Source organism: Solea senegalensis, linkage group LG2 (assembly GCF_019176455.1).
Source record: "Solea senegalensis isolate Sse05_10M linkage group LG2, IFAPA_SoseM_1, whole genome shotgun sequence".
In the NCBI taxonomy this organism is placed as follows: domain Eukaryota; kingdom Metazoa; phylum Chordata; class Actinopteri; order Pleuronectiformes; family Soleidae; genus Solea; species Solea senegalensis.
In genome coordinates this window covers 11,392,005-11,419,187 of record NC_058022.1, presented here as the reverse complement: position 1 = coordinate 11,419,187, position 27,183 = coordinate 11,392,005, and the positions used below count along the sequence as shown (strand labels likewise).

Below are 27,183 nucleotides of genomic sequence, written 5' to 3'. Positions count from 1 at the left end.
TCATTTTGGTGCTTTTCTTGCAGCAGCTCTCACAATCCCCTTCCTATTTGTGATATTACATGCAGCAGCAAATTTGGATATCCTCAGAGAGTGGATCAGGGGCCAATTGCAGACTTTCCTAATTATCTTCTTCACTTGGTTTATGTGATAGCTGTGGACCAGCAGGCCTGTGTGCCAAGATGGAGGAGGCAGCTGAGGTGACTCCTGGATTTCTCCTCAGAATGACAAAAAAGAGGCAGGGATTACAGCTGCCCTGTTCATATACCCATTTCCATTATCCGTCTCTTCATCTTTTCATCTTTTTCAGTGACAGGTGGGAGTGAGTGAAACAAGTGATTCTAACAGAGCATTCAGAGAACAACCAGTGCAGCAGAAAGTGGGTAATTATCATTAAAATATGCTCTTCAGTTAAGCCCATGGAGAAAAAGCCTGCAGTTAAACTGCACTGCCTGACACCTCACACATAACTGTGAGTGTGCGTGCGTGTGTGTGTGTGTGTGTGTGTACATGTCTAAAAAACTTTGATTACATCTGATGTTTATGTGGACAATTTCACTGGTCCTCGCAACTTTAAAGGGCTTTTTAAGGGTTGAGACTTGGGTTAAGGTTAAGGGTTAGGTTGTGATGGTTAAGGTTAGGGTAATGGGATGGGGCATGCACACTGTGAGTGTCCTCACAAAGAATGCTACACAAACATAATGTGAGCGTGTGTGTATGTATGTTGACAAATGTTCATTGTCAACATGTCTTGCTCCAGTAATGAGGTATAGCCCTCCAGTAGCCCTATACTTCATCCTTCTCCCTGCAGCTGCCTTATTTAAATTTCACATTCTGGAAAATTAATAAATAAATAAATAAATAAAAGAGAAAACTCTGCAGCCTTTTAAGTCCCAGCAAAGTGATAAAAATATCTCTTCCGACTTTGTCAACCCACAGAAAATGTGTTACTAACCGCCTCACCAAATTTGAATGATTAAAAGGTCTACAAGTGTTTAAAAATTAGGTTTCAACATTTTCTGGTCTGAGAGGCTGGGATAGCCAAATACACACACACACACACACACACACACAAACTGGCCCACTCAAGTGGCAACCAGTGTGTGAAGTGGGACAAAATCAGTGCGGATATGAGGCGTGCCGGTCTGTCTGTATTACTAAAGCATTAAACACTAAATAATGAGTTTACAATGACATTTTTCTGTAAATAGAAGATACCAAAATACGGTATTGATGTTAACAACATTTGTTTATTTGAATATTTGGTCCATATTGAAATAACTAAAAACTGGCCTTATGTTACACATTTTGCCAACGTATTTATTTAAATTATCCTTAACCCTTAGAACACAGAGTGTCTTGTATCCTTTTTTTCCAGCACAACCTATAGGCAATTGGATGCTAAAGATTTTTTTCCATTTTCACCAAGTAAAATTTTTTTTTAAAAATTAAATTGAATTTGTGAAATTATTGTCAAAGTTCAAATTAAGCTTGAATCCTTTTTATGAACAAAAATAAAAGAAAAACGATCAATTTTGTGACTTTTGCACAATTATTGCTACTACAAAATATGTGATGTAAAATTACTCATCACTGCATCATCCAGCCATTGAGCACGAAAAGAGGACGAGAGGGACACTGTTTTCAGTCTTTACTCCACAGTTGTCAATTTCTTTCACATGTTGTTTGCCACTATTTTCACATTTGTATAATGTGTGAAGAGGAGAGTCTCTGCTCTTTTCTTTACAGGGACTTGAAAGGAAGAAAGAATAAATAAACCAATCTGTGTTCTGTTAACTTTTAAAGTTTGGAATAATCTCAAGTGCCCATGGACCTTTCTCAAATGTCTATGAAACTTTGTTATTACTTTTTCATCATCGATGACTTTTAAGAGTTTATCCAACAACAACAACAGCAACTTTAGTGTTGATAATCCTTGGACTGTTGGCTTGCTACTGCTGGTGCTTACACCATTAATCTCAATTCTCGTTGAAAAATAAAGACAAATACTAGCTCACTGATAAACAAGCCCACGGATGAACTTTGTCCTTTGTTATATGCAAACACTGTTATTTTGCAGACAAGCTTCTTCCAGGAGCTACTGTATGTTCCTATGTTACAGGAGCTGTTCTGCACTGCAGGCGCGAGGACGCTTCACAATGTGATCATGTCACGGCCTCTGGCAAGACACATTGTCATGAACCTCAAGCAGAAGACTGGGTTATAAGTGTGTTATTAGCTTCCTAATTGATTGTTTCTCAAACTATTGCATCCTAATACATAAATAAAAAACCTTTGCTCTTTGTGATTGTGAAAAGGTACGAAAAATAAATGTGATTTCTGAAGAGATGTCATACACTGCTTTATTGATTATTTGACTAAGGCTAAACCTACAGAGACTGATAATTCTGCTTTGACACATCCATTGTACAATACACAATGTACAGTATATATAGTGTGGCCTCCTGTTTCCCCAAAGAGAAGAGTGCTTTGATGAATTTTAGACTAGTAAACTAGTTTAAATTGACCCTAATGACAAAAAGCTGTTCCATACAAACATAAAATACACACTCTTGTACAGCACTTTAAGTGAGGACATTCATTTAGACATTCCCTCACCCCCTTACCTGTACCGTAACCTTAACCATCATAACTAAATGCCTAACCCTAACCGTGAATCTAACCCTCAAAAGGCCCTTTGTTCTCACTGCCTACTACTGTCCACTTGCCCAGGGACACATCAACATGCTAGCTGAGCCAGGACTCAAGCACTCGGCCTTCCAGTTGAAAGACGTCTCACTCGACCGCCATCTCCCCACATAGCAACTATATTCTCCACTTACAGGTAGTGCTGTCATGTGCTGTTCATGCATTCATAGAGGCCTGAGAGGGTGTAAGATGACTTGTGTGAATTGTGAATTTATAGTTGTGCATAAGGACATTAGGGCCATGTACAGCAGAGCGATGTCTGCTTGTGGTAAAATTACAGGAAGAGTGAATAAAATGTTCCTCATTTATTTTCACGCTGAGCCAAATGTCCAAAGATAAATAAAACATTATTATTGACAATGTGCAGTCAATTATGACTCATGACTCATCACATTTATTTTCAATGTGAGTTAAAAAAGTAAAGATACTTCCGCAGAGTGAAGTTAATTTGCATTATAAAAAATAGTTTACTAAATATGCATCATTCCCTGCTCACCACTGTCACAGCAGGTAACTGATGAGGCAAGCTCATCATAGTTAATTATTTTAATAATCTGAGGCAAACACCCGGAGCTCACTTTTGGGATAAGATACAAAAGAGCTGTCTATGTATTCTATTTATTTTTACTCAGTGTTGTACATGCAGTTCATTCAAATATTTAACAAAAAAAAGAAAGAAAGATATTTTTGTGCATAATCATTTGTGTTCACAAGTCCTTTTTGGACGATCTGGGTGTTGCTGCAGGCTTGGTCTTCTTTCCATATCCTGTAGAAACCATAAATGCAGGGGTTAGTGATATCTCCCATATGTTCTGGATGTTCTTAATTTTATGCCCTTGTGCTTCTTGATATACTGGGCTAAGAAATGCAACACATTACACTGTTATCTGCCGTGTGCATGTTTTAAGTCGTTCCATTTTAAAGTTTCCCAGGCTTAAAAGATTTGAAGGTGACAATAACTTGAATCTCCTCAGACAATTATGTGTTTGCTGCTGAGTCACAGCACTCTTGTGAGGCAGCATGACATTTCTCTGTCTTTTTTGTTTAATTATTATTATTTTATTTTAAATCTTAAATGTGTGAATAATGAGGGTTTTTTTTACACACTTATTAATCAACTCCTGGGTTCAGAGTTCTCTCTTTTTATCTGGAGGAGCTGCAATAGCTCCCCCCTCTGGAGTTGAGACACATTGAACAAAAATATGGTGGGAATACAATGTGATCTGTAGGGACTGTGATTAAAAACCATCTGAGTTTGGAACGGAAATCAAAATGAGCTAAAATTACAAATGTACAAATGGTAAATGATCGACCTATAAAGCACAAATGATCTGTACCGAATTATCTTGTCATTTTAGTCTAAATATGCTCCCATGTATGTCAAATTTAAGAGTGAGCAGGGCTAGAATTAATCACTAATAGTAAGGTGGTGATGTAATTTCCCAGAGAGGAAGGAGCTAAACTGCTGAACAAGAAATAAAGCTTGTAGATGTTCAAGTGGTTATGAAGAGATCAGCATCTGTCCTCCCGCTCGGCTCTGGAGACTGGAACGACCTGCCTGACTGCTGCCGGCGGTGGACTCCCTGCTAGCGGAGGTGGGAATAGCAGGTATTCAGGGAGCTTCATGATAACACTCAGCAGTGATCAGCTCCACTGAACATTCCATTGAGCATCTGGCAGTCCGTCATTACGCACTGCCTATGAAGTGCTACTATTTCACACACTCTGCTGTGACTCCTACACAAGAGACAGTGGATGAGTTTTATGATTACAGAACCACGGCCATGCATCATTTGGTTAGGCTCCCAATTCTATGATACACAATCTGCTTGCTGCTATGAGTGTGATTGAGAATGAGAATGAGTGCGTGTGTGAGTGTGTGAGTGAGTGGGTGTTTATTTGCATGTGCCCTTATGTGCGCATGTGTGTGGGCCTGCACATCTGCATCCATTTGAATTTAAGTGTGTGTGTGTGAGTGAGTGATTGTGGTCAGGTGGGTTTCCGTGTGTATGCGTGCGCGTGACTGCGTTCACTTAAATGAATTGCAGGTGTGTTGCACTGTGTGGAAAGGGATAATGGGGGAGACAGGTAGACAGAGGGAGGCTCTGCTGCGTTCACACTATGTTCGGCGGGGGTGCGGAAAAGCCGTTCTTGGCAACATACATGTAACATGTGTGCCCGGTAGGTGGTTTGCGACACACCAACGGTGTGTGCCAGTTTGTAGCACCAGGCACCAAAGTGGAGCCGCGCCAACTCCACAGGCCTCGTTCAGAGCAGAGAAACAGCCACTAATAGGATGAAGTGAATGTCCTTCATGAATTCAATATTTTCTGAACTGTACTCAAAGAGACAAAGCAGCGACATAATGCAGGGACTACGTTTAATATCTGTATATATAAAAGTGCATTTCTGCAATGCCATCAACCTGTATTTATCAAGAGTGTATCCTTCCTTGAGATGCGACTCAACAATGTTCTTCTCATGAGTGGTTGTCCTTGTATGAGGATCTGTATGCTTCCCCGTCTGTGTGTGTGTGTGTGTGTGTGTGTTTCCAGTCCTCAAGTCGTGCTCTGTTTTACACAAGTACAGTGTTCTCATTAACATTAACAGCCTTGAGCTGGTGTCATTATTATAGGGAATAATTCTCGGTCCAATCACTTATCAGATTAGCTACACTCGTCTGATGGCTGAGATTCCGTTTTGGTGCCTGAATTGCAAATGACAAAGTGAAAAAAGTATTGTGAAGTGTTCCCGAGAATTCATCACTGTGTTCAGCAATGAGATGAGTCAGTTTGTCGACATAATACACAATAACGTGAAGAAATTGCATGCCGTTCAAATTTGTTCGAACTAGATTTTTTGGAAAAGTGATAGCCTTAGTCTAAAAATAGCAAACCAACAAGGAAATGGCAATGTTGATTCTGCTAGGAGATGATTTAGGGTAGATTAGATTAAAAAATATTTGACAAAACAAAATCCGTCTCCTCTCAAAATTGTATGGTAATTAAATAATTCACCAAATAAATTTAACTTGATTTAACGAGATTCTTTACTCGGTGGCTTTTAGACATTTAGGATTCTTTCAGAGATTCTTTTGTCCAAAATGATTCTCAACATCATCAACTAAATGGAAAACCATTTGCAAGTGCAGCCATTTAACTTGGTATTTTCCCATCAATTGATAAGAAACATTCACCAAAAAAAAAAAAGAACTGTTTGTAAGACTTAATTGCAAAATACCACAGCACAATTGTGCTGTCATGTCTCTTGACTTTATTTGACTTGATGTTGGATGTTATTTTCTGTTGTTGTTTTTCCTAGTAAAAAGTTTGATATTAGACCAACATCCCACATAGAAAAAACATTAACATAAAGCACTGTTCCATTTATAACTAGAGACTTGGATTTAGAGATCCAATCCAACAAAAGACATAAAACATGTGCGTAGACAACGACACCTCTCCTACAAAGTGCTGAACAACAGACTCGCACTGTTTCAAATCCAGAGGAAGACAGGTGAGATTTAGGAGAGATTTAAAATTAGACAGGGAAGAGGCCTGTCCATTGTGTAATGGCAGCCCATCCTACAATTTAGGTGCAGCAAATGCGAAAAGTGCTCGATCCCCTCTGAGCTTCAGCTGTGATCACAAACCTCCACTAAGGCTGCTAAATGTCTAACAGTGTCAAAACACTCCCCTAAATCCAGATCTGTGTCAGGATCACCACCAAAATCAAATTGTTTCTTCACTGGACCATAACCTACATCCCCCAAAAATCCAATGCTATTTTTTAATTATGTTATGCTGTCCTTGGCAGGAGGAATCAGGTACAATTTTGTTAGGTCATGAAACTCATATTAATTACGTTAAAAACTGCTGATGTCGGATCTAATGTGCAGCAAAAAGGTGGGAAAATGAAAAGGGTGGATAGCATGCGGAGGTGGACTGAATATAATGCCTGCTCTGTCTGCTGTCTTCCGCCGATATCAATCAAAATTATTTCCTTTAACCCATTCTGGACTGTATTTCAGTCCAGTCTGTATTCAGCTCTAAAACAAAACAACTCGAGCCATTCCATTTTTGCATCCTCACATCAACATTTACGTGTTTGAGAGATACTTTCAGCTGCGACGTCTCGATTATTAAATAACGCCATCGAAATGGTCTTTCTCTGATTGCATCACGCCTCTCAATCCTCATTTCTGTTCTCCCACCAGACCCTCCCTTCACGACTGTGTCCTTGTGTTGGTTGTGCTGGTGGTGGTGCTGGCTGTTCAGGTAGGGAATATGAATTACCTGGCAGGCATGAAGTGTTCTGCTTGGAAGCTTGCTGTCAGCATGGAGAGGATGGATGAGGAGAGACAGGAGAGAGATGAGACTGACAGCTCCAGCCAGCCTTTATCCATCCATTCATCCATCCACCCCTCCCTCCCTCCTTCCTTCTCTTTTATGCTCCGTCTGCATCTCCCTTAAAATCCTTGGTCTTTTACTGAGAGCAGGTGCACAAAGATGCGACTGCTTTTCTGCCTTATTAAAGGGATTTTAATGTCGTGTGGGAAATCATATGGAATTCCCACTAAATGCAATTTATTCCATCCCGAGGAAACTTAAAGTTTTAATTTAGTCATAGAAACATTGAGCTGTATCAAATGTTACAGGGAATAGTCAGTATTTAAATTTTATTTTCTGCTATACAGAAACTGCAGATATAGCTAACAGGGTGTTGCTAAAGGGCTGTTTCGCCCATTTTTTCCCCACTGGATCAAATGAAGAGTTAACTTAAAACTATTACGATGCTACTGTGTTTGTTTAATTCACATCCTATAAGAGAGTTGGATTAAATTGGACCCTTTTTTAAATGTATTTTATTTTTTCAGATCTTTTATCCTCATAAAACTTCTTATAATCGCAGTGGAGGGCTTTTATTTTCTTAGAAGGCAGTCGCTTTCATATCAAATTTTGACAGTTTTATTTTTTTTGATGATCAATTAACACATTTATCTCTGGTTATTAGTAAAAAAAAATCTGTATATTTTTTGGGTGATGTGGCCCTTTAATTGCTGATGAACCATAGGTAGGGTTTGGGTGGTGGCAGGAGGGCAATGCCCCCCCTAGTGGCTAAAATGTATAACTGCATTAAGTCCAAAAATAGATTTCTTGTTTAATGTATGATACATCATTTAAGTAATGCAGTGAGATCAAATTAGTGCAAGAAATAAATCTCAATTCCATTATGTTTTGTTTCTTAATAAATACATTTTTGAGCAGGCGTGAAAACATGTCACACTGTTGTGCTGTGCAGCACCACGGTGACATTAACTTTCCTAATACAATAGCCAAAGTAAAATCCACATGGTTGATTGAATATTTACTGTATACTGTGTGTGTGTGTGTGGTGCTTTGTATTTAGTAACTAGAGCAAACTTGTTACTCTGCCGGTTGGAAAACAATTTTCAGTTAAAGTTTATCTAATTTATTTAAAACTTCACAATTTGTGATGAAATAACGGTTGTCGGCAGTGTTGTAATGTCACGACTGGACTGAGTATCTGTACTTTACTTTGTTGTTTATATTTCTGGCATCTTTTACTTTTACTCCACTACATTTCCTAAATAAATTGTTTATACATTTCCTCCAATCCATTTGCCCGTAACTATCTTCGTTACACATTACCACCAAATAAAGTCAGCAGAAGAAGAGTTGGTATCTGTATTTATATAAAGCTTTTCTAGTCTTGACAACCACTCAAAACTGCTTTACGCTACTGTTTTGCCATTCATCCATTCACCCACACTTCCATACAGTGCATCTATACGTGCAGCGCGTATTCTATCAGGTACAGGCGTCAGGAGCAACATGGGGTTCGGTGCCTTGCCCAAGGACACATCGGAGTGTAGAATAGCGGAGCCGGGAATCAGACCCACAACCTCCAAGTTGAAAGACAATTTGCTCTACCATTTATAACTGACTTTTCTTAGTACTTTCACTTCTAAAAGTACGTTTTACATCAGACCATTACTTTTAATACTTGAATAAATGTCATATACTTTAAGACAATTTACAAATCCCTTTGTTTTGATACAAGACTGGTTGTTGGTTATGTTTTAACGACCCTGATGCTTCACTACATTCATGTGAGACATGTTAAGCCTACATTATTGTAAGCTTGGCACTAGGTCGTCTCTGCATATACTGTAATGCCACATTAGTTGCACTGTGTATGTTTGCCCTTAAAAATGTTAAATGCAGGGCAATTGTGTTTCACTTAAAATCTTACTGGTCATGTGTAACAAGTATTTGATTAGATCTTCAGACTAAAGTTTGTATGTTTGATGTTATGGCTTGTGATCATGTCACATGTTATACCCTGTTACAATGATTCTACGGTGCTCTCATTGTTGCTGCTCTTGTGAGTCTTCAGCACTTTTAACAGATTCCAAAACAGTCTCTGAACTCACTGTGAAGGTTGATGGACCACTGGGCCAGTCCAGGTTTTGGAAGAAATTACTGTGGGTAACAGCTGCAGCCTCAGCACAACTCAGTCAGCACTGAAAGAAGGACACACAAAAAGAGGTTGATCAAACCTGGCTTCACAGTCCAAGGTTTGTCCTTTTTTTTTCTTTTTTTTTGGGTCGGTAGTTATTTACTTAACAATGCTGGAATCCTTTAATTTCTCATTAAGTGATGCACAGCTTTGTAGAAAGAGCTGCAGGGTCATTCAGCTATTCATGGCTCTTTTTTCTCTTCTTTCTTTAAATCTGAGCAGGCTTTCAGTGTCACACTGTGTTAAGAAAACGCAGCCTCGTTAGCCATTTGATGGGTGCTTACACAGTGTGAAGGCTCTTGAAGTAAGAATTGAACGTCTCCTCTGTTGTCCGGTTCATGTTTCTGCTACATACCAGTGTGCAAATAAGTTGAGGGGGACAGACAGCTGACACTAAAGGACTGATCGTTAACTCAATTCACAATGAAGCTCCTGGAACAAATGTACAGCAGTGTGTTTCCCGATCATTGAACACGGGAACACACTTTTTAAACATGACAAACCATTACGACTCAAGTCACAAAAGAACTAATGACAAGAGAACACACAACATAAAGCATTATATACATTTGAAAATGTTTAAAGTGTAAGTGTAGCGAGCTCGTCATAGATTTTCTTTCCTTTCTCTCGACTTTGGTCATTCACACCAACATGATCTTTCCTTTAAAAAAAAAAGAAATCACCCCCTTTTTTCCTTTTTATTTGTCCCTGTCTCTCTGTCCTCAGTGTGACTCGGGCAATAATCTAAGGCAGAGGTATCAGGCGGAGCAACCATGCAGGGATCCATTAGGCAAAAACCAATTTCACACAGAGCCAATTTCATAAATATGGAGTATGGGCCCACCTTAAGCTGTGCTTGACTAGCTTTTAGAGGGATATACAAAACCATAAACAACGAGCCTCTGCTTGAGCACTCATTTTAAATGATAGCTGGAGTGTGTGGCATGAACCTAAACACATTAAACCATAATTTTTTAACAGTATAATGATGAACACAAGGAACAACCTTCACTGAAAGACCCATAATGGAGGATCTCTGATTAGTTAGAGAAACTTAGATCAGCCTGATAACATGATGGTTATAAAATGCACTTTCAACTGTATGTTTCTTTATGCCATTTCATAATCAGTCTTTTTATCGTCTGCCTGAGCTTGATTTGGTCTTTTGATTTTCACTACTTTCACTACTTTTATGCAAATGTATACTGCCTACATAAGGGTTTTGTCTCGCTCCTCTTTACCTCCTCATGGCCAACTGTTAAGTAAGCACTGAATCGACTGTGGATACGAAGCAGGACGAGATCCGACATGTGTTCTATTCTGTAGCTTCACCCTTTAGCCTGATGTGCAATGCAACAATGCTGGTCCAGGTCCTACATCTGTGCTGCCTCTCAGTGGCCAAGCGAGCACACAAATATCACCCTGACACAGGCTAACTAACACTAACAGGACTTTGTGCTCCAATTTCTCTTTGTAAGAAATATGCTATATGATTGACTGAAGACTCGTTTTAAAATGGTCCGCTCACTGAGTGGCTGTTTCAAAGAGATGTGACTTGTGAGTGAGGTGTTGAGGTTAAGAGAACTTACAGGAGAAAAGGGACTTTCACTAGAGCAACGAAGGGGCAGAGCTGAAGTGGACAGTCCAGGTGTGAGCCTCCTACGAGGAAGGATGATACATTTTTGACATGTATTCTGTAGCCGACCCTGACTTTCACACACATCATTATTATTATTATTATTATTATTATTGTTATAGTAATAAAAATGATGTTTTTAGTCATATAATCACCGCTGCTGTACTTTTATTTTTGAAATATAATACTAATAATCACTTTGTTAGTATGCCATGCATTAGAGAGAACCAAAAACAAACATGTTTATCTTTCAAAGAATCTATATCCCTTTGAAAGCTTCCACTCGATATACTGTATAAACGATCACTCAGAACTTTAATTAGTAGACAAAAAGAGTGTGTTTAAAGATGAACAACGTACGACGTGCCTATGCTGCAGCATTTATTTACTGACAGCTCTGTCACAGTTTGCCCTTGTATGATTCTCTGGAACTTAAATTAAGTGTTTTTCTTAAAACTTTAACCTGCATTTGGGTCGTCTTTGTGCCTAACAGCCTATCTCAAAAAAAACACTTGTCAAGGGTCCTCGACAGAATTTCTCCAAAACAAAATGAATCATATCTGCATTTTTTTTTTTTTTGAAAGTGCAGGGATGCAGAGAGGCTGAGCTCCTCCTGTAGGACAGAGATGCTCCACCATCAAGGTGAGTTGAAACATTTGAGGACATTTTGTGTTTGTAGCCAGCAGCCTCTCAGCCTCTCATCTATGGTTTGCATTCTCTAAAACAAATGCACTCTTTATGTGACCCTGAAGCCATGTTCTTTCTCAGCCCCTATTCAGGCTTTCAAGAGACTATTTTCCACCACAATTCATTTGCTTTTATAATGACGTGCGCTCAGGAAATGGTTGAATCTTCTCATACACTCAGCTCATGTTTGAAGGTTGCTGTTTTCAGGGACAGAGACGCGCTGATTTGCTCACTCGGGTTTAAGATGGGTGACATGACAGCTCCCAAAATGTGAAGCAAAAACATCTTGATCGTCCCTTGGTGGATGCCTGTCCCCGCCGTGTCAGCAAATGTGACACGGACTGAAGTGAAATATCAAAGTATATGTCAAATACTTTCCAAAGATTGTGTTTGTCATTTTAGATTCACATCATATGTTCCAATGTCAGAGTATAGGAGTAAGGTTGGGCAGGTATAACTCGATTGCTGCTCCACTTCCCAATCACGATTGCGCCAACTCTGGCTCCAGATGGTCCAGATCCAGGATAATTGTGTGTACTGTACGTGAAGTGGGATGCAGCATCCTTTCTGTGGTTTTAGGTAATGTGCAATTTCAACTCTGGAATAAAATGTTTTGTATTTCATCGCAAACCCAATAGAGAAACATTTTAACTACGCAAATGAGACAAGCCGACGACAAATAAAGGTGACATAAATACAATTACATGCTGATGCGACAGCTGAGGTTGTCATTGCCAACGGTGCAAAAGGGATGTGATGATGCCTCTAGTTACTGTACTGCTCATTTAATTCTGAAACTGAAGTTTCTTTATAAACTGCACATATAAGTTCACACAGAAAATCTGCAATTTTACATCACTGCACGCGGGACTTGTGGATCCAGTGGTGCCGCCATCAGTAAATTTGAACGTGTCATTTTGTGACTTCAGTGTTCAGTGTAATTTTCGGTGAAAAATGTCCCCGTTTCCTCACTGATTTTGAGTGCTGATTTCAGTCAGAAATGGCTGAGAAAAGTGGCAAACATATTAGGATAACTTAGCCTTCACCTGGCATAGATTTTGCTTTGTGAGCCTTTTGTTTTTACTGTATTTAGAAGCCTGACACTATTGCACAGTACTGTAATAGTCATTTTCTCTACGTGAAGCCAGCTTCCTCAACTCCATGCTACATTTTAGGTGCCATATTCATCTACAGCCTAAATGTGTCACATTAAACGTTTGGAGACCAAAAAAGAGTTTTGAAGATGGCCATCATCTCTATTGTAACAACGGGCAATCACTGAGCAATCTTATGTCATCATTGTATTCGCTTTCTTAGCAAAGCAGACACTGCTACTATTGTAATGCCACACTATCATCTCTGGTGTTTTCTCCCACTCTCCCACTTTGCTAGGCATGATAAATAGCATTGTTGCTCTTTGCTGGGGAGGGTTAAATTGAAAATGGCCGACACAAGCTGCCCGACATTGCATAACAGAACTCAGTGTCCAGCCCTTAAGCATTTTTAATCAAGTGGCAGACGCTGGACAGCGAAGAAAAACGAAAATTAAATTAGGCAGAGCTGTAAATCCACTTTTTCTTTTTCTTCTCTACACGTTTAACGTGGTCTCGTTTAAATGGAAAGACTTCTAGGTTTTTTAAAAAAAAACAGAATAGAGGCTAGGATTCAGACATAACACTGGCCCCCAGTGAAATATTTACCCGCCCTAGATTCATGTATAATGAGTTTAAAGAAACCATGTTATGCAACAGACTCTGCGTTAAATGTTTAATGTTGTGTTGTTGTGCGCACACTGAAGAGACCTACACTTGGCTTGAAAAGAGCTACTCTCTGACAAAGCGTGACATTTAAAGAGTAAAATTAGCCTCCATATGGTTTCCTTTTTGTGGATATAATTCTTATCTGAAAATAATTTGACTGAATCAATCAGTTTTGCCATGTCACACTAGACTCAGGCTTTTTTCCTCTAATGTGCCATCTGCTGAACGATTTCAGATGTTTTACAGTGTTGTTGCTTTTTTTTTTTACTTAAGCGATGTCTGACGGACTTCCTGCCTGATAGTTTAGAACTTTTTCTCCATATGTTGATGAAGCCTGTTTAAGCGGGAGCTGTGTGGCGATACGAGCGGCGCCGAGTCGTTGTGCACATGTCTAATTAGCTGCAAGTACACCCGCTTGATTCATGAAGCATGTCTTCAAGTACTGTACTTTAAGAAACCCACTAAAGTATTCATCTCTGCAAATCTGTAACCTGAGGCCATGGAGGGAAAGCAAGGAGAAAAAATACAATCATCCAGCTTGGTGGGAAAGCTTTTCATCAACCTAATAATCCAATAAAATCTGTCAGTTCCATTAAATATGTTTTGATTCCATCTTTTTCTTTTGCATTGACAGTGTGTCCGTGTCACTAAGAGTGAGCTGGTAGAAGATGAGATGAGAATAATAAAAGTGGGTGGTACCACAGTTTGAACTGTCTATGCTTTCCAACATGTGATCTGGTTATTTATTAACTTGCCTAATCTATTTTTAAGAACATTTGGAGTTGTTAAGGTCAGATCTGCAACCCCGATGTAACCAAAGGACTGGATTGAGCCATGTGTCTCCTTTTGCTTTAGTTTAGCAGTGTTCTGTTCTCATTTACGACACCTCACTATCCACATCTACATTAGTGAATGACGCACTCCATCTACACTTAAGTTTCTGAAACATTCAAACCGTCCTCTGAGTCCTCTATACATACATATATATATATAGAGAGAGAGAGTGTTTAAAACATTTAAAACACCAACACCCAGAGCCACAGCTGCCCTAAATTAACTGCATTGGTAATATTCAATGTTTCTGTAATGGTTAATACACCAGTATGTAGAAGCTCTTTGACCAAAATGATAGTTTTAATGCTAAAATCAAATTTTTTATTGTTATACATGGACTTTCAAATTTAATGTTTGACAAAAAAGATAGTAAAGCACGTTATTATGTCTTGGTTAAGATGTCAAATTTCCTACTAGCACTGATTAAAATTGTGGGCTCCAATCTTGGGCATTAAAGGGTGAATTTGGTTTGTTATTTGCAAAATAAAGACATTATATAACATTATTTATTTAGATTTAAGTTTTTGAAAGATTTCTAAAAAATTCTAATAGATTTCTTTGTTTCCTCATTCTTATGACATGTGGTCTAATACATGTTGGTGAAGGTGTGAATCCCTCCCTACACACAAAAACCACAACAAGTTTAATCATAGGCTTCCGTTAACAGTGGGATTTATAGTTTAGAAGCCTCTCTCAGTTCCTCAGGCAAGGTGTCGCATTCGCTTGCAATATGACTGCAAAACAAAGCTTCTCTTGCCTCAAAGTTATAGTGCGAGTGCTGGCTAAAAAGACCAACCATCATGTCTTTTATGTCCTGAGGGGCAAGGCCATTTGCAGCTAAGAGCCAGGTCATATTATGCACCGCGTGTTTGGTATTCCGGGCAGAAACCAAACTTCCAAAAGTCACTGACTATACAGGGGGAAAAAAAAATCCCATACACCTCCGAAATACTAACATCTATCCATCACAACATTTAATTGCCACCCCCCTCTCGTTAAACAAGGAGTGTGATTGAGCTGAGTGAAAGTTTTGTTCTGCTGATTGTAAAACATACCATTAAAAGCCTCATTCTGAAAAGTCTTTCCCCTGAAACCTGGGGTGTAAAAACATAACAAATAGGAATTTGCCATCACCGCCGCTTCTCTCGCAAAGTGTCCTTAATTGTACGTTAACAAGGAAGTAATTTGAAAAAGTGTAATTTGAGTTGGCTCATCAAGCCGGCTCACATATGTGGGGAATTTAATGTGATTTAGAAGCACAGCGATTACTACTCGAAACTCATCCTCATTGTTCAGACGGAGACAGGATCCAACCATTTTAGATGAACCGCCTTCGGTGTTTGGGAGCCTGTCATATTAAATAGACTCAGAACATCACCAGCTCTGTAAAGTAAGCTGTTCTACTTCTGATGACTCACAATTGGCTGCAGCGGTTATTATTAATTCATGCATTTTAATCATTTATTTATTTCTGAAGAGTAAAAAGTGTTAAATGGATTTTAATCCAGATGTTGTGTTGCAAATTGTTCTAAATCAGTGATTTAATGGCACCTTCTTTTTTTTTTTGATGCAAGTCTGAGTCCCCATCAAATGAAGAGATGTTTTACTAGAAGTGTGTTTTAGTTGATGATCCCTTCAAAACAGACCAGGTAATAAGTTTCATGTCATGACATTCTTCTGCAAAACATTAAAGAGAGGGGCTACTCGCTCAGTTTGTTTCTTTAATGACAAAAGAGCAGTCTTTATAGAGAAATGTCTAATAGTAGAATTGTTCAAGCTTACTTAGAAATAAGATTATAAAGGTAACGACGACATGACTATACTGTTTCATGTCCAGTCAGGCGCCCGTGACAGATGGTGCTCATGGAAAACTCGGTGTACCTGGACGCTTACAGCACTAAACACTTAAGTAATTTCCATAATATGGAGGCCCTTTTTTAAGCTCTGTTTCGCCATAGCTCTAGAGTCAGGTGTACATAAATGTACAGGCTACATGATCACTCACTGTAAATGAGTCTTAAACTCACGGGGTGAATAGAGACCATTAAACAATAGGAGACTGTGTTGTAGCCACATCATGGCAATCATTTCTGTGCAAATGGCAACTCACACTGTGAGATGGGCTGGGAAACGATTAGCCTGCACAATCATTTCTGGAGAGAGGAGTGCCATTACAGGTAATGGTTAGTGTCTTGCTGTCTGAATGGTATTTAACAGCAAAACAGGACAAGAGAGGAGCTGAAGCTCCCCAAAAAAAAAGCATTAGGACACACCTGGAGTAGAGCACCACGACTTCCAGCAATAAAACTGCAGTTGAATTAACACTTGTGTCATGTACACCAGTGCTATGAATACTGGTGTACATACAGTCCTCCTCACATAAAAGGCCGTGGGCTATGTTTGGGGCTAAATACTGCTGCACATGGACATTTTTCCGTTGCTTCATTTAAGTTTCGAACATGGTTTCAGCACAACTGTTTAAAAATATGATTTACCATTCTGATTAAATCGAGTCCATCATGCAGAAACAGGCGCCAGGCGCCTCAAACTTTATGTGAGGGTGATGTACCGTGTTGCCTCTTGAAAAATGAACATAATGTGACTATAAAACTGTTCACAAACCTGCAAGTCAATCGCCCTGATGTCAGAGAAGATGGTTTTGGCGTGTGGATACTACAGGTGGAGGTGATGGTGGTCCAGGTGTGTCTCCATTGATGCAATGAGGTTATAACTGTTATTCCATGATCCATAAAAAAAATTAATAATATCAGAATGAATGTGTCGTATTTTTCATGAAACAAGCTCCTCAGTGATGTGAAATTATGAGTGTCCTCTGTTTACCTAAAACTAAACAGTCTGCTGTTCTGTTGCACATTAAAGAACAATGAAAAGAATTCTTACTTTATTGGCTTTGGGTGCTTTAACATGCCGTGGCCAGTCCCTGCACATGCTGTAGTAGTACTCTAAGGGAGAGAGGGAAAAAGATCTATTATTCTGTATATGTTGGTGTCCACCACAGTAGTACTATTAATAAATGTTTAAATAAAAAAAGATGTTACCAATTTCCAGAGATAAATGTGTTATTTGATCATCAGACAGTAGATCTGAGATTATATGTCTCATTCCCACTACAACGAAGGAAGTAAGCGTCAAAGTCACTTCCTACAAAGAAAATAAAAGCCCTCCTCTGCTCTTTACTGTGTGTCTGTCACGTTTTGAGCAACAAAAAAATCCAATAAATAAATAAAGAAATAAAGAAAACCAGTCATATTTAATCCAACTCTGTAATAGAATGTAAATTCTGAGTTTATTCTTCATTTGACTAAGAGGAAAAAAAAATAGGTGAAACCACCCTTTAAATATTACACACCCATGATGTAAAACTATACTTAATTTACACATAGTGTTGTTCAGATTGTTGGTAACTTAAAAGTGTAATAATGTCATTGTTTTATTGTAGTTAACCATGTAGTACATACAGTCTATATTAACAGCTACTAGTAAGCTAATGTGAATCAGTGACACATGTGCACTTATCTCTTCAGCGATGTCACATGGACGCAAACCGGTGCATTGAGATCACGGATATTCATTCAAATAACAAGACGAAATGGTGACATCCAGAATGTCAAGATTAAGGATTAAAAAAAAAAAACAGCAATTCACAAACCAGTGGATGAATTCACAGTACGTCGCTTCTTGATTTTATTTAGTTTTTTGTTTTTTTTACTCGCCTGCGCGCTTTGTGATTGGCCTCCAAATACTACAGTGTATGACTCATCCCACATGGATGCTCAGTCCTCTAAAGTCTGTCTGGTCCTCACCTCCATAAATAATTCATTTGGCGCAGCATGAAAAACGCATGTCAATTAGCCAGGTTCTTCTTTTTTTTTCTCCTCCATCGAAAACCAGCAGGTCTCTGTTTTCATGCCAGTCAGAGCAAAGTAATGAAAAAAAAAGGAGCATTATTTATTATTTCTGGATGCAACATCTTTCAGTGTACAAAAAAAAAAGATAAAGAGAAGAAGAAACAAAGTCAGACAGTGTTAGTTATTCCAATTGATTTGAGTAGGCTTATCATTTTTAATAATAGGGGTTAGGGGTTCAAACTTAGGTTGCTTTCTGTTCTGCCTCCGCACACCCTCATGTTCTAAGTATCCACGTTGGCTGCTGAATAGAATGCAGTTTAATTACAGGCGACCGCCAAGGCCCCCGCTTGCTCTTTTTTGTCGGAACATAATGACACCAACTATATGACTAAGAAGCTTCAGGTTCATTTCAATTAACTCAAGGTTTCTTGAAAGTGGAAATAAAAAATAAAAAAAGAATTCTAATATGATGCTGTATGTGTAAGACACAGCCAACCACACACTTCTGATATTATGCAGATAAAACTGTGGGAGCATAATGCCTCTCTTAATAATAAATCCAAATTAGTCCAATTTAATCTGTAATTAAATCAGCGATAATTCAGTGGATTCCGGAGAGGTCCAAGTTCATTTTAAATGGTCTGCTGCCAAAAACACAAACTTTTAGAGGTCTGCTCTGTGACAGTAACTGTTAGTCAGTCGTGAGTTTGAACATTGGTACCATTTCTCGGTAATGTAGAACTCTTATTTGAGATTTAGTGATTCTGTTCACCTGTCAGTTTTCTGAAGAAAGAATCCAAATGTTGTGACATCCATAAAACTTGAATTACAAAGCTCCTATTGTTTTAGCCAGTGGTTTTCTAAAATAGGAGAAGGAGGAGACCTCAGTCAAAGGTAAATATTCCCTCACAAACATCAACTAAATAAAGTTCCTCCCTGCTCCTGTTTTTGGTGCTCCTGCTCTAAAATGACATCCCCAAAATAAATGATATCGTATATTAAGCTCTATATGAGTTATCTTGGTATCAAAATAAAGATAAAGATTTCGATTAGTGTTTAACTGTTTTTGGTGATCATAAGAATGCTTTTCGTCAAGTGTCTGAACTTCCTGTGGGCATGCAGCATGTCTGGGTGTATAAAAGTTAGACATGGCTTTATGACGTGTTTGTTGCTACATGCTACGACAGCCCCGGTCCCTGGGGAGGCACCGTCTAAAACTCTGACTTCTTTAGTAGTCTGGAACTAACGCTAGGCCCGCGTTGGCTCACAGAGGAATGCTTTGCCCTTGCAGAAACTAGAACCCCAGTCAGCAGATCCACAACAGAAAACCAGCTTTTCACTACACTACACTTTAATCAAAGTAGGATTTGCTGCCCAAGACATGGGGGTCTACTCTACTCTGGAGTATGCAATGAACTTCACATGCAGCCCTGTTGCTTGGTTACTGTGCCTGCAGTGAATCGTGACTCGGATGGCCCTGGGCTGCTGAGTTGGAATTAGCTCAACTGAACAGGATTTGAGAGTATGTTGATACAGAATTTGATATTCTGTGAGTGTGTGAGAGAGCGCCAAACATGAACTTTGGAAATTGTATATACTGTGTGTGTGTGTTTGTAACTTAACATAGCTTTTAGAGTCATCTGATGTGCGTGTGTGTGTGCATACGTGAGATGCACGTGCATGGAACGTCATTTTCAGTTCACTGCTGGTATTTCTCATTCTGAGATTGTGGTGATTTTGGTTTGCAAAGCACAAATCCTTTGACCACACATAACTTAAAGATGTGTTATAAAATAAATGAAAATACAATTTGATTTGGGGTCAAAAAAACAAAGCAAAAAGATACTGAAAAGACAAGGAGTTTGAAAAATCCACAGATGTGTGGCAATGCTCATCTGTCATGTATGGAAGGCTCTTCAACACAGACACATGTGAAGACATGACAAGAGGAGAAGACATGTACCTGATATAGGAAAAGTGAGCTAAAGGTGGAGAATAAATTAGAACAGGGTAGAAAACAGGACGTCTTATCAACCACAGTTGTAGGACCTGTGATGGTGGGGGAGAGAGAAGGGCGCTGTAGCGAGAACGAAAGAGGAAACATCCTGAGCTCCTCTTTCATGATAGCATACTTCATCAACCCTGTGTTCCCCTGCTAAGGCGATGAACACAATGATGAGTATAATCAACTTTCACAGGGCATCCTCTGCTCTGATCATCATTACCACCACATGCTCGTGCAGCACAACATCATACAAAAAGCTCATCTGAAACAGGGCTTCGGATATTTGGTCCATCCATAGGGACACTGCAGCTTTCTGAAGAACCAGAGGGCAACACCATTTTCTCGTTTGCTTGAGGAAATTTTCCCCAGCTGGACCTCTCTGACCTTTAATTGAATACCCCTGCTCTCAAAGCTGAGGCAGTCGAGTTGAAAGAGGTGAGCCGGTGTAAAACTGCTCGAGGAAGGTTGAAAAGGATTTGCAGAGAGATCAATATTAGCACTCTTTGGGGAGTTGTGTCTGTAAATGGAACCTGAAGCAGTTATGCAACCAGTATGCTGCGTATCCATAGAATTGCCTTGTGTCTGTTGGTGAGTGTTTCTCTCAGTTTGTAGTTTATTTCCATGTAAAGCATTGTGTTATGCCTGTTTGAGACGGCGCCCCAGTGTTCATGTTGGGTTGGAAATCTTATGGAAGCAGCTGTATGTTTTTGTTAGACCTTGGACTTGGACATGCTTGGACTTTAAACTGTAGTGCATAACTTTTAAACATCTACTGAATTGAAACCATTGTCAAATTACAAATTACAAAGATGGCGGACACTGTTTACATTCTGGGAATGAGGTCCCGCCACCTTACGAGTGGGTCTTTAAAGTGTGGAATTAGCGTTGCAGTTTCAACCCTAGGACCAAGGCTCGGACCAAGTGTGGGCACGCAAAAAAAGAATGAAGATATTTCATGACGAGGCTGGGAAGCACACGTTTTCAAAAAATACTACCCCTATTCTAGTAATACAAAGCTAAATGCAAATTGGTGAAGTATTCCCTTAAGGTATTGATATAATATTCATAAGACATATATAACTTCAAGTTGTGTAGTTCCCAATACAAAAAAGTTTGACTGAAAAATGGCAAAAGCAGACTTGTAAGTGCATATTCGTGGCATCAGTAGATTTTACTGAAACTTTTGACAGGTCTTTTTCTAGCACTGAGGTGAAAGATTGCAATCAACTAAATACAGCTAACCGAATGTCCAACAACAGTAAACATAATGATGCTAAGCTGTAACATACTGTGGCACAAAGTTCAACATGTCATGATCCAATGCTGCTATGTCCAAATAAGTGAAAGAAAGCTTCACTTATTAGAGCGGATTTTTACATAACAAAAACAAAATAAGACAGAAAGGGAGATCATCAGTCTCTTTTTGTTATTTTGAGAGGTCTAAAAAAGAAAATGAGTTGGACTGCCACAGAATGGCATACAAGGGTCAGACGATACAATCTCTATGATTACCATAATTACAAGTACTTTATCTACATCTTTAAAAGTCATTACATTTTCAACAAAAAAAAATGAGATGAATGAGATCAAATAAGTAAAAAAAAAGAAAAAAGAAAACGCATTTACCAATGTCTTTGGTATTGAATGTAACTCAGGGGCAGAGCTGAGAGTTTGACAGCTGTCATTGCAAATGTACATACAGTATGTACATATGCCAGCTGATCGTACATAAAAGCAAAAAGCACAGGCAATATAATGACCCTCTCACGTCACCACTTTATAATATAACTCTTATGTTGTCGAAGGTTGTACTGAAATTCCATTCATTAAATGCTTTATCTCTGACTTATTATGTGGTAAAGGAAAATCTTTTGGACCACCAGAATCTGTTTGGCTGGTATTTATTGCCCTGCAATAGGATACCAGTTTGATAATGATCTTACAGAACATATCTGCACAGAACCTGGTCCACTGCCATACCATACCTTGTTGATTTCCCATCAACAAGGTATGTACAGTAAAAGCTGCAAACGCTTCCATTCTTAACATTTATAAGCAAGTTTCTTGCTTGAGTGTTCATAACCTGACAACATCAAAGTCGAATGGAAATAATTTCTGTAGTTTGCAAAAAAATGTGTTAATGATAACCAATAATCTACCAAAGACTTATGGTGGGAAAACAGGTTTTTTAAGAAATCATATCACAAAAGTCTCAACACTTAAAACTGCTGTTGTTTCCACAACATACACAAGGAGAGTTGACTTGGGGACGGGGAGATCTATCCCTGCAGGTTTCTCCCTCTTTGCTCTCCGTCTTTCTGCCGGTAGTGGAAGAGGCTGGTGGTGTCAAGCTCACCAGCATAGCGAACAGCCTCTGCAAACAGCTTCACCACCTAATACACAAATTATCAAAAACATCACGCTAAAGCTCATCAGGTTTTGAAGTGAGAGTATGTAAATGGAACCCTGTGTGAATGAAAGCAAACATGTTGCAGTGTGACATTCACAGACCTGGTAATTTGTGATGAGGGGAACGCCGTGGTCAACAGCCATCCTGCGGATGAGGAAGTTATCCTTCACGTGGCGAGTGTTGTTATTGGGCAAGTTGACTACCAGGTCAATATGACCCTCGTTGATCAGTCTATCAAAACAAGCAGAAAACATGACGGAAATTACTCAAGACACCTGGTGCAGAGAGAAAATGATCTTAATTTGACGCAGGGCCCAGATTACAGTATTATATTACAGTAATATTACATACAGTATTACTATGTATGTCTAAGTATGTCTATACTGTTCTGTAATATACTATACAATACATAATGGTACATCTGTCCTCTTTTTGGCTGACTGAGTATTTGGTTCCATTTATTTAAATACTAACAAAAGGTACACTTTTAGTAGAATTACACATCTTTAATGAAGTGAAAAATGTTCAAGTTTTGTTTATTAGTGGTGATTATTTTCTGTGTCGGGGAGCTGACAAAATAAAAGACAACTGTGAACGTAATATTACAATAGTGGCTGTGTTTGAATTCATTTAGTTTGCCTCTTTTATATAACACTTGTCGCAACCGCCTGTTTCCCTCGCTCTCACACAAGAGCGCACACACACACACACACACACAAGCCTTGACTTGTGAAAAGCCTTTTTGATTTGAAGGCCTTTGACAGACAGCATTGAATTAGGGGCAAATTCTCTTAGAAAATATGGAGGCCAGACAAGAGTGATGACAAAGGTCATGTTCTTCTTTATAAGTGGTTGGCCTCTATGCCACCTTGCACAGCTGATGCCATCTTGTGCGTGTGAGTTGTTTTGCTCTAGACCCCATTAAATTCCCTTTACATCCTCCTTGTCGCTCGCTCACGTCCAAACATATGGTCCAGATGGCCTCGGCGTGGGATAATCATGACTCGTTTGTGGAATAATTACCTAAGAATTTCAGCCACCGTCAGCATTCTATAATTATTCTGTGCCGCTCGAGCCTCTGAACATTTCGCGTCCTTGTTTGTATGCAGGTTTCACTTTAAAAATAACCGACAGGAAAAAAAATCGGTCACCTTTGCTTTAAGTGCAGTTACGTAAAATGTCACAACTCGAAGAAGCCTTTGGATGAGAGGGGGAAATGTCTTCAACTTAGCTCGAGCAAGTCCAGTTGCCTAAAGCCAAGTCTACTGAAGATGACTGAGAGAGAACCTATACAGACAATTAATTAAAATTGAGAAATGAAGACCAAGAGCTGTTTTTTTTATGGATATTTCCAAATTTGACTTGGCATCACTCTGACATAAGACTTTCCTCATCCTCCCATTCAAGCCCGAGTCTGGTTCAAGTAATCACTGTGGACTTCAGAGTCTGCTCCATCGTCTTTGATGTTGGCAGCATTTAATGGTGGTAATGAAGGAGGCTATGTCCTTAGATCTTACGCTGTTTAATTATTCCAAATTTGGATTTAATGAATAATAGTTTACATATCACTTAAGCACTGCCCTTATATGAAAAAAAAAGAAAACATAAACAAGTTGTACCCCCAAAATGTTGCTGCGGTTACACATTATCTCGCTTTGCTTGTCAAATGAAAAATGAATAAAACGTTTATTTAAAAATGAACATTTCCCAACCTCTTGATACTGGGCAAACTGGTGTCTTCTCCCTTATGTGTCGGCCAGGCTACTGTAGTGGCAGGCACGTCGTTGGCACACAGCCATGCAGAAGTAGCTTCTGTAGCATAGAGCTAGAAAACAGAAATAACAGCAAGCAACATAACGACATAAACAGGATGGTCTAATTTGTATGTGTTTATTTTTGTAAGATTTAAGCACTCACCTTGAAGCCTTCCTCTTTCAGTTGGTGTGCTGTGGCCAGGAAATTGGGTCGGAACGAATGCTAGACAAGAGGCAGAAATATGACAAAATTAAACAAGATATAAATACCAGAAGATAAATTGCACTGATGGCGGATGTTGTTCATACACAAGTTTTAAATTCATTAGGTATCATTCAGGACTAAAAGCTTCCTCCGGATCTGCCCTCGTCTTTTGATCCTTCTTCCTGCTGCAAATTCATGGCGCTTGAAAATGATCATAATTAAGACAGTAGCTGTGCAGCTATATTTTACATTAAGTTTCACGTTGGTTTTTTTGAGTTGAATAATTTATTGATATAAAAACATAAGCGAGAGATATAAACTGAGATTTAAATGATATTATCGTTAAGAAAACAAGGGCACAAAACAATATGAAAAAATGAGTGTTATCATGATAATAACACTCCTGAGTAATTCTAACACTGTATAAATATCACATGGTTTCTATAAATACTACATCTATTAACAATATGAGCACAAACATTGCATTACATAGTCATTCTTGTCTAAATGTACTGCCATCTTTACCGTTTACTTGTAATACTATTGAACAAACATCATCAGAAGGGTTGACATATATTATAGGTCATTTTTCATACGTTACACTAACAGTATGAGCATCTCTCTGTATACTCCCTGCCTGTTAAAATGGCTCACAGTTTTAGACAGACAAAGGATGACAACTATACCCACATTAGTTTGTGACATAAATACAGCTTAGCTACATTCAGTTCATTTATAACTGACAGTTTGTAGTTCTCAGTTGCTCGCAGTCTCTCAAACAACAACAACAACAACAACTGCTGAAGTTTGGTGAGCTAATGAACGGAGTGGTGATAATCATTCAGTAAGGTTCTTATCGGGAGCTTTATTATCCTCAGAAATCTCCTCCTCTGCAAACTGAACGTATCCTGTGATTAAACCCAGTAAGACACTGAATAAAACAGTTTAGCTTTAAAAAATTCAGAGTCTCTCCGTGTGCTCGGAATACTATCTGCCTTGTATGTTGCTGCTTGTCAGCCATGTTTTATAGTGTGTATGTGACCCCAGGCACTTGCCTTGAAGTGGACCTGTTCCCCAAGAGCACCAATTATCCAGCTTGTGTTGTGACTGCTTTTTTTCAGGCCGCAATAGTCAACCTCGCAGTTTGGCAACCCAGGGCGGCTGCAAGACTTAATTACTAAATTCATGTAATGTGGTGTCATTAAAATAGAATACAGCATCCTGGCTTACATTTTGTTCTTTTCTGTAGCTGGGGATTTTTCCCGATAATTCAAAACTTCTTTTGACAAGGCATTTGGTTGATGGGGAAAACATTTTGACATACACATAGTTGTGTTTTTGTGAGATACTCCTTAACTCCTGGGACAATGTTTTTATATGAGAATCGTGTTGGTTTTGAAAAGCCTTACTTTGGTGCATGTATTCGTTAAGGAATGGCATCAAATACTATTTCATTGACTCGAAAGGGAATATCCACTCTGAACTACTTGGGAGCCTATTCACACGAGAGCCGATCATCATTTCAAGTCATGCCAAACCTGGCGGTCGAAGGACTCAAGGTCTAATTTGTTGCAAAACATGCCGCGCCGTAGCCACGCTGAGTTTTGTGCGAAATCGCAAACTGAAACACGAAGCGTCATCACATTTGGCGTGTTGTGCGGCAGGAGGTACACGAGGAAAGACAAACAGGAGGCAGGTAGACCTCCAGATGGCTGTAGTCTTACCTGAATCCCTATCAGGATTCCCTTCTGTGGCAGCTTGAAGCCTGTGGAGAGCATAGCTTTCAGGAAGGCTGAATAAATATTTGGTCCAAAGCAAGCTACCTGCAAGAAAACAACATGTGCAGACCCCACATGAGTAACAGTTGATGCCAACTCTCCCAAATGAAAGGGAGAGAAGAAAAAAAAAAAAAAAGAGTTGTTGTATCTGATGTACTTACTTCTCCGGTAGAGGCCATCTCACAACGAAGCACAGGGTCTGCGTCCCTCAACCGAGGCCAGGAGAACATGGGCGCCTGGTCAGAGAATAGGAGAGGGATGGGTGATGACAACAGGGTGATGACGAGTGAACACTCCATTGATTCGTATAAAAAAAAACCTCTTGTCTGAAACTGTAAACAGCACACATCATAAACCACTTCTTACCACGTCGCAGGAAAACACACAGTTGTTAGTTAAGCTGCGGACCTATAGATACTTAATGTATATTCAATAGATCATCTTGTATGTTTACAAGCTACTGAAATCACTTTATGGATTTACTGCCACCTACAGGTGAAATACACCTGTGTTTGCTAAAACAGTAACAGGTGGATCAAGTGCCCGCAAGTTGAATTTGCATTTGGAAAAATGAACAACAAACAATGTGTGTTCAGTGATAAATAAAGGTTTACACAGGCTAACAAATAGAATTATTATCCTCATGCCAACAACCAGTTCTGCTTAAGCTTTAAAGGGCACATTAGAAAAATAAGAGAGGAGAAAGGTCTGCCAGTGCAGACAGACTAAAAGTGGAAATCTAAAAAGAGAGGCAGCTTCTTAAACAACAAGACATCAGACACTTTAAGAGCCTGTTTAACATTGTGTCTCCATGCTGGAAAGGACGGGAAGGTAGGTGGTCTCATAACAACAAAAAAAAAAAAAACCCGGGGTGAGTCAGAAGACAACAGTGCCTGTGGAGGAGAGAAAATAGAAAATAAAAGACTGATGAAAGCTAGAAGAAGTGACGACAGTGAGGAAAGGACCAAACAAATACGAAAATGAGTAAAATGAGTT

At 39.1% G+C, this 27,183-nt stretch overlaps 1 protein-coding gene and 1 long non-coding RNA gene across 2 annotated transcripts in view; both read right to left on the bottom strand.

The window, feature by feature from the left end:
* Nucleotides 1–2,343: 2,343 nt before the first annotated feature.
* Nucleotides 2,344–17,122, bottom strand: LOC122765301. Its single transcript, XR_006359956.1, has 4 exons — nt 17,068–17,122; nt 16,789–16,897; nt 9,164–9,253; nt 2,344–3,472 (listed from the first exon to the last, which is right to left on the bottom strand). It is a non-coding gene; the product is annotated as an uncharacterized LOC122765301 (long non-coding RNA).
* Nucleotides 17,123–21,192: 4,070 nt separating this feature from the next.
* cps1 (carbamoyl-phosphate synthase 1, mitochondrial) overlaps nt 21,193–27,183 on the bottom strand; it is a 41,571-nt gene continuing 35,580 nt past the window's right edge. The window contains exons 33-38 of the mRNA XM_044019162.1: nt 26,349–26,423; nt 26,134–26,232; nt 24,368–24,427; nt 24,163–24,275; nt 22,552–22,681; nt 21,193–22,433 (exon numbers count right to left, since the gene is read on the bottom strand). Of these exons, the coding sequence (XP_043875097.1) occupies nt 22,320–22,433; nt 22,552–22,681; nt 24,163–24,275; nt 24,368–24,427; nt 26,134–26,232; nt 26,349–26,423 (591 nt within the window). The 3' untranslated portion in view covers nt 21,193–22,319. The remainder of the gene's footprint in view (nt 22,434–22,551; nt 22,682–24,162; nt 24,276–24,367; nt 24,428–26,133; nt 26,233–26,348; nt 26,424–27,183) is intronic.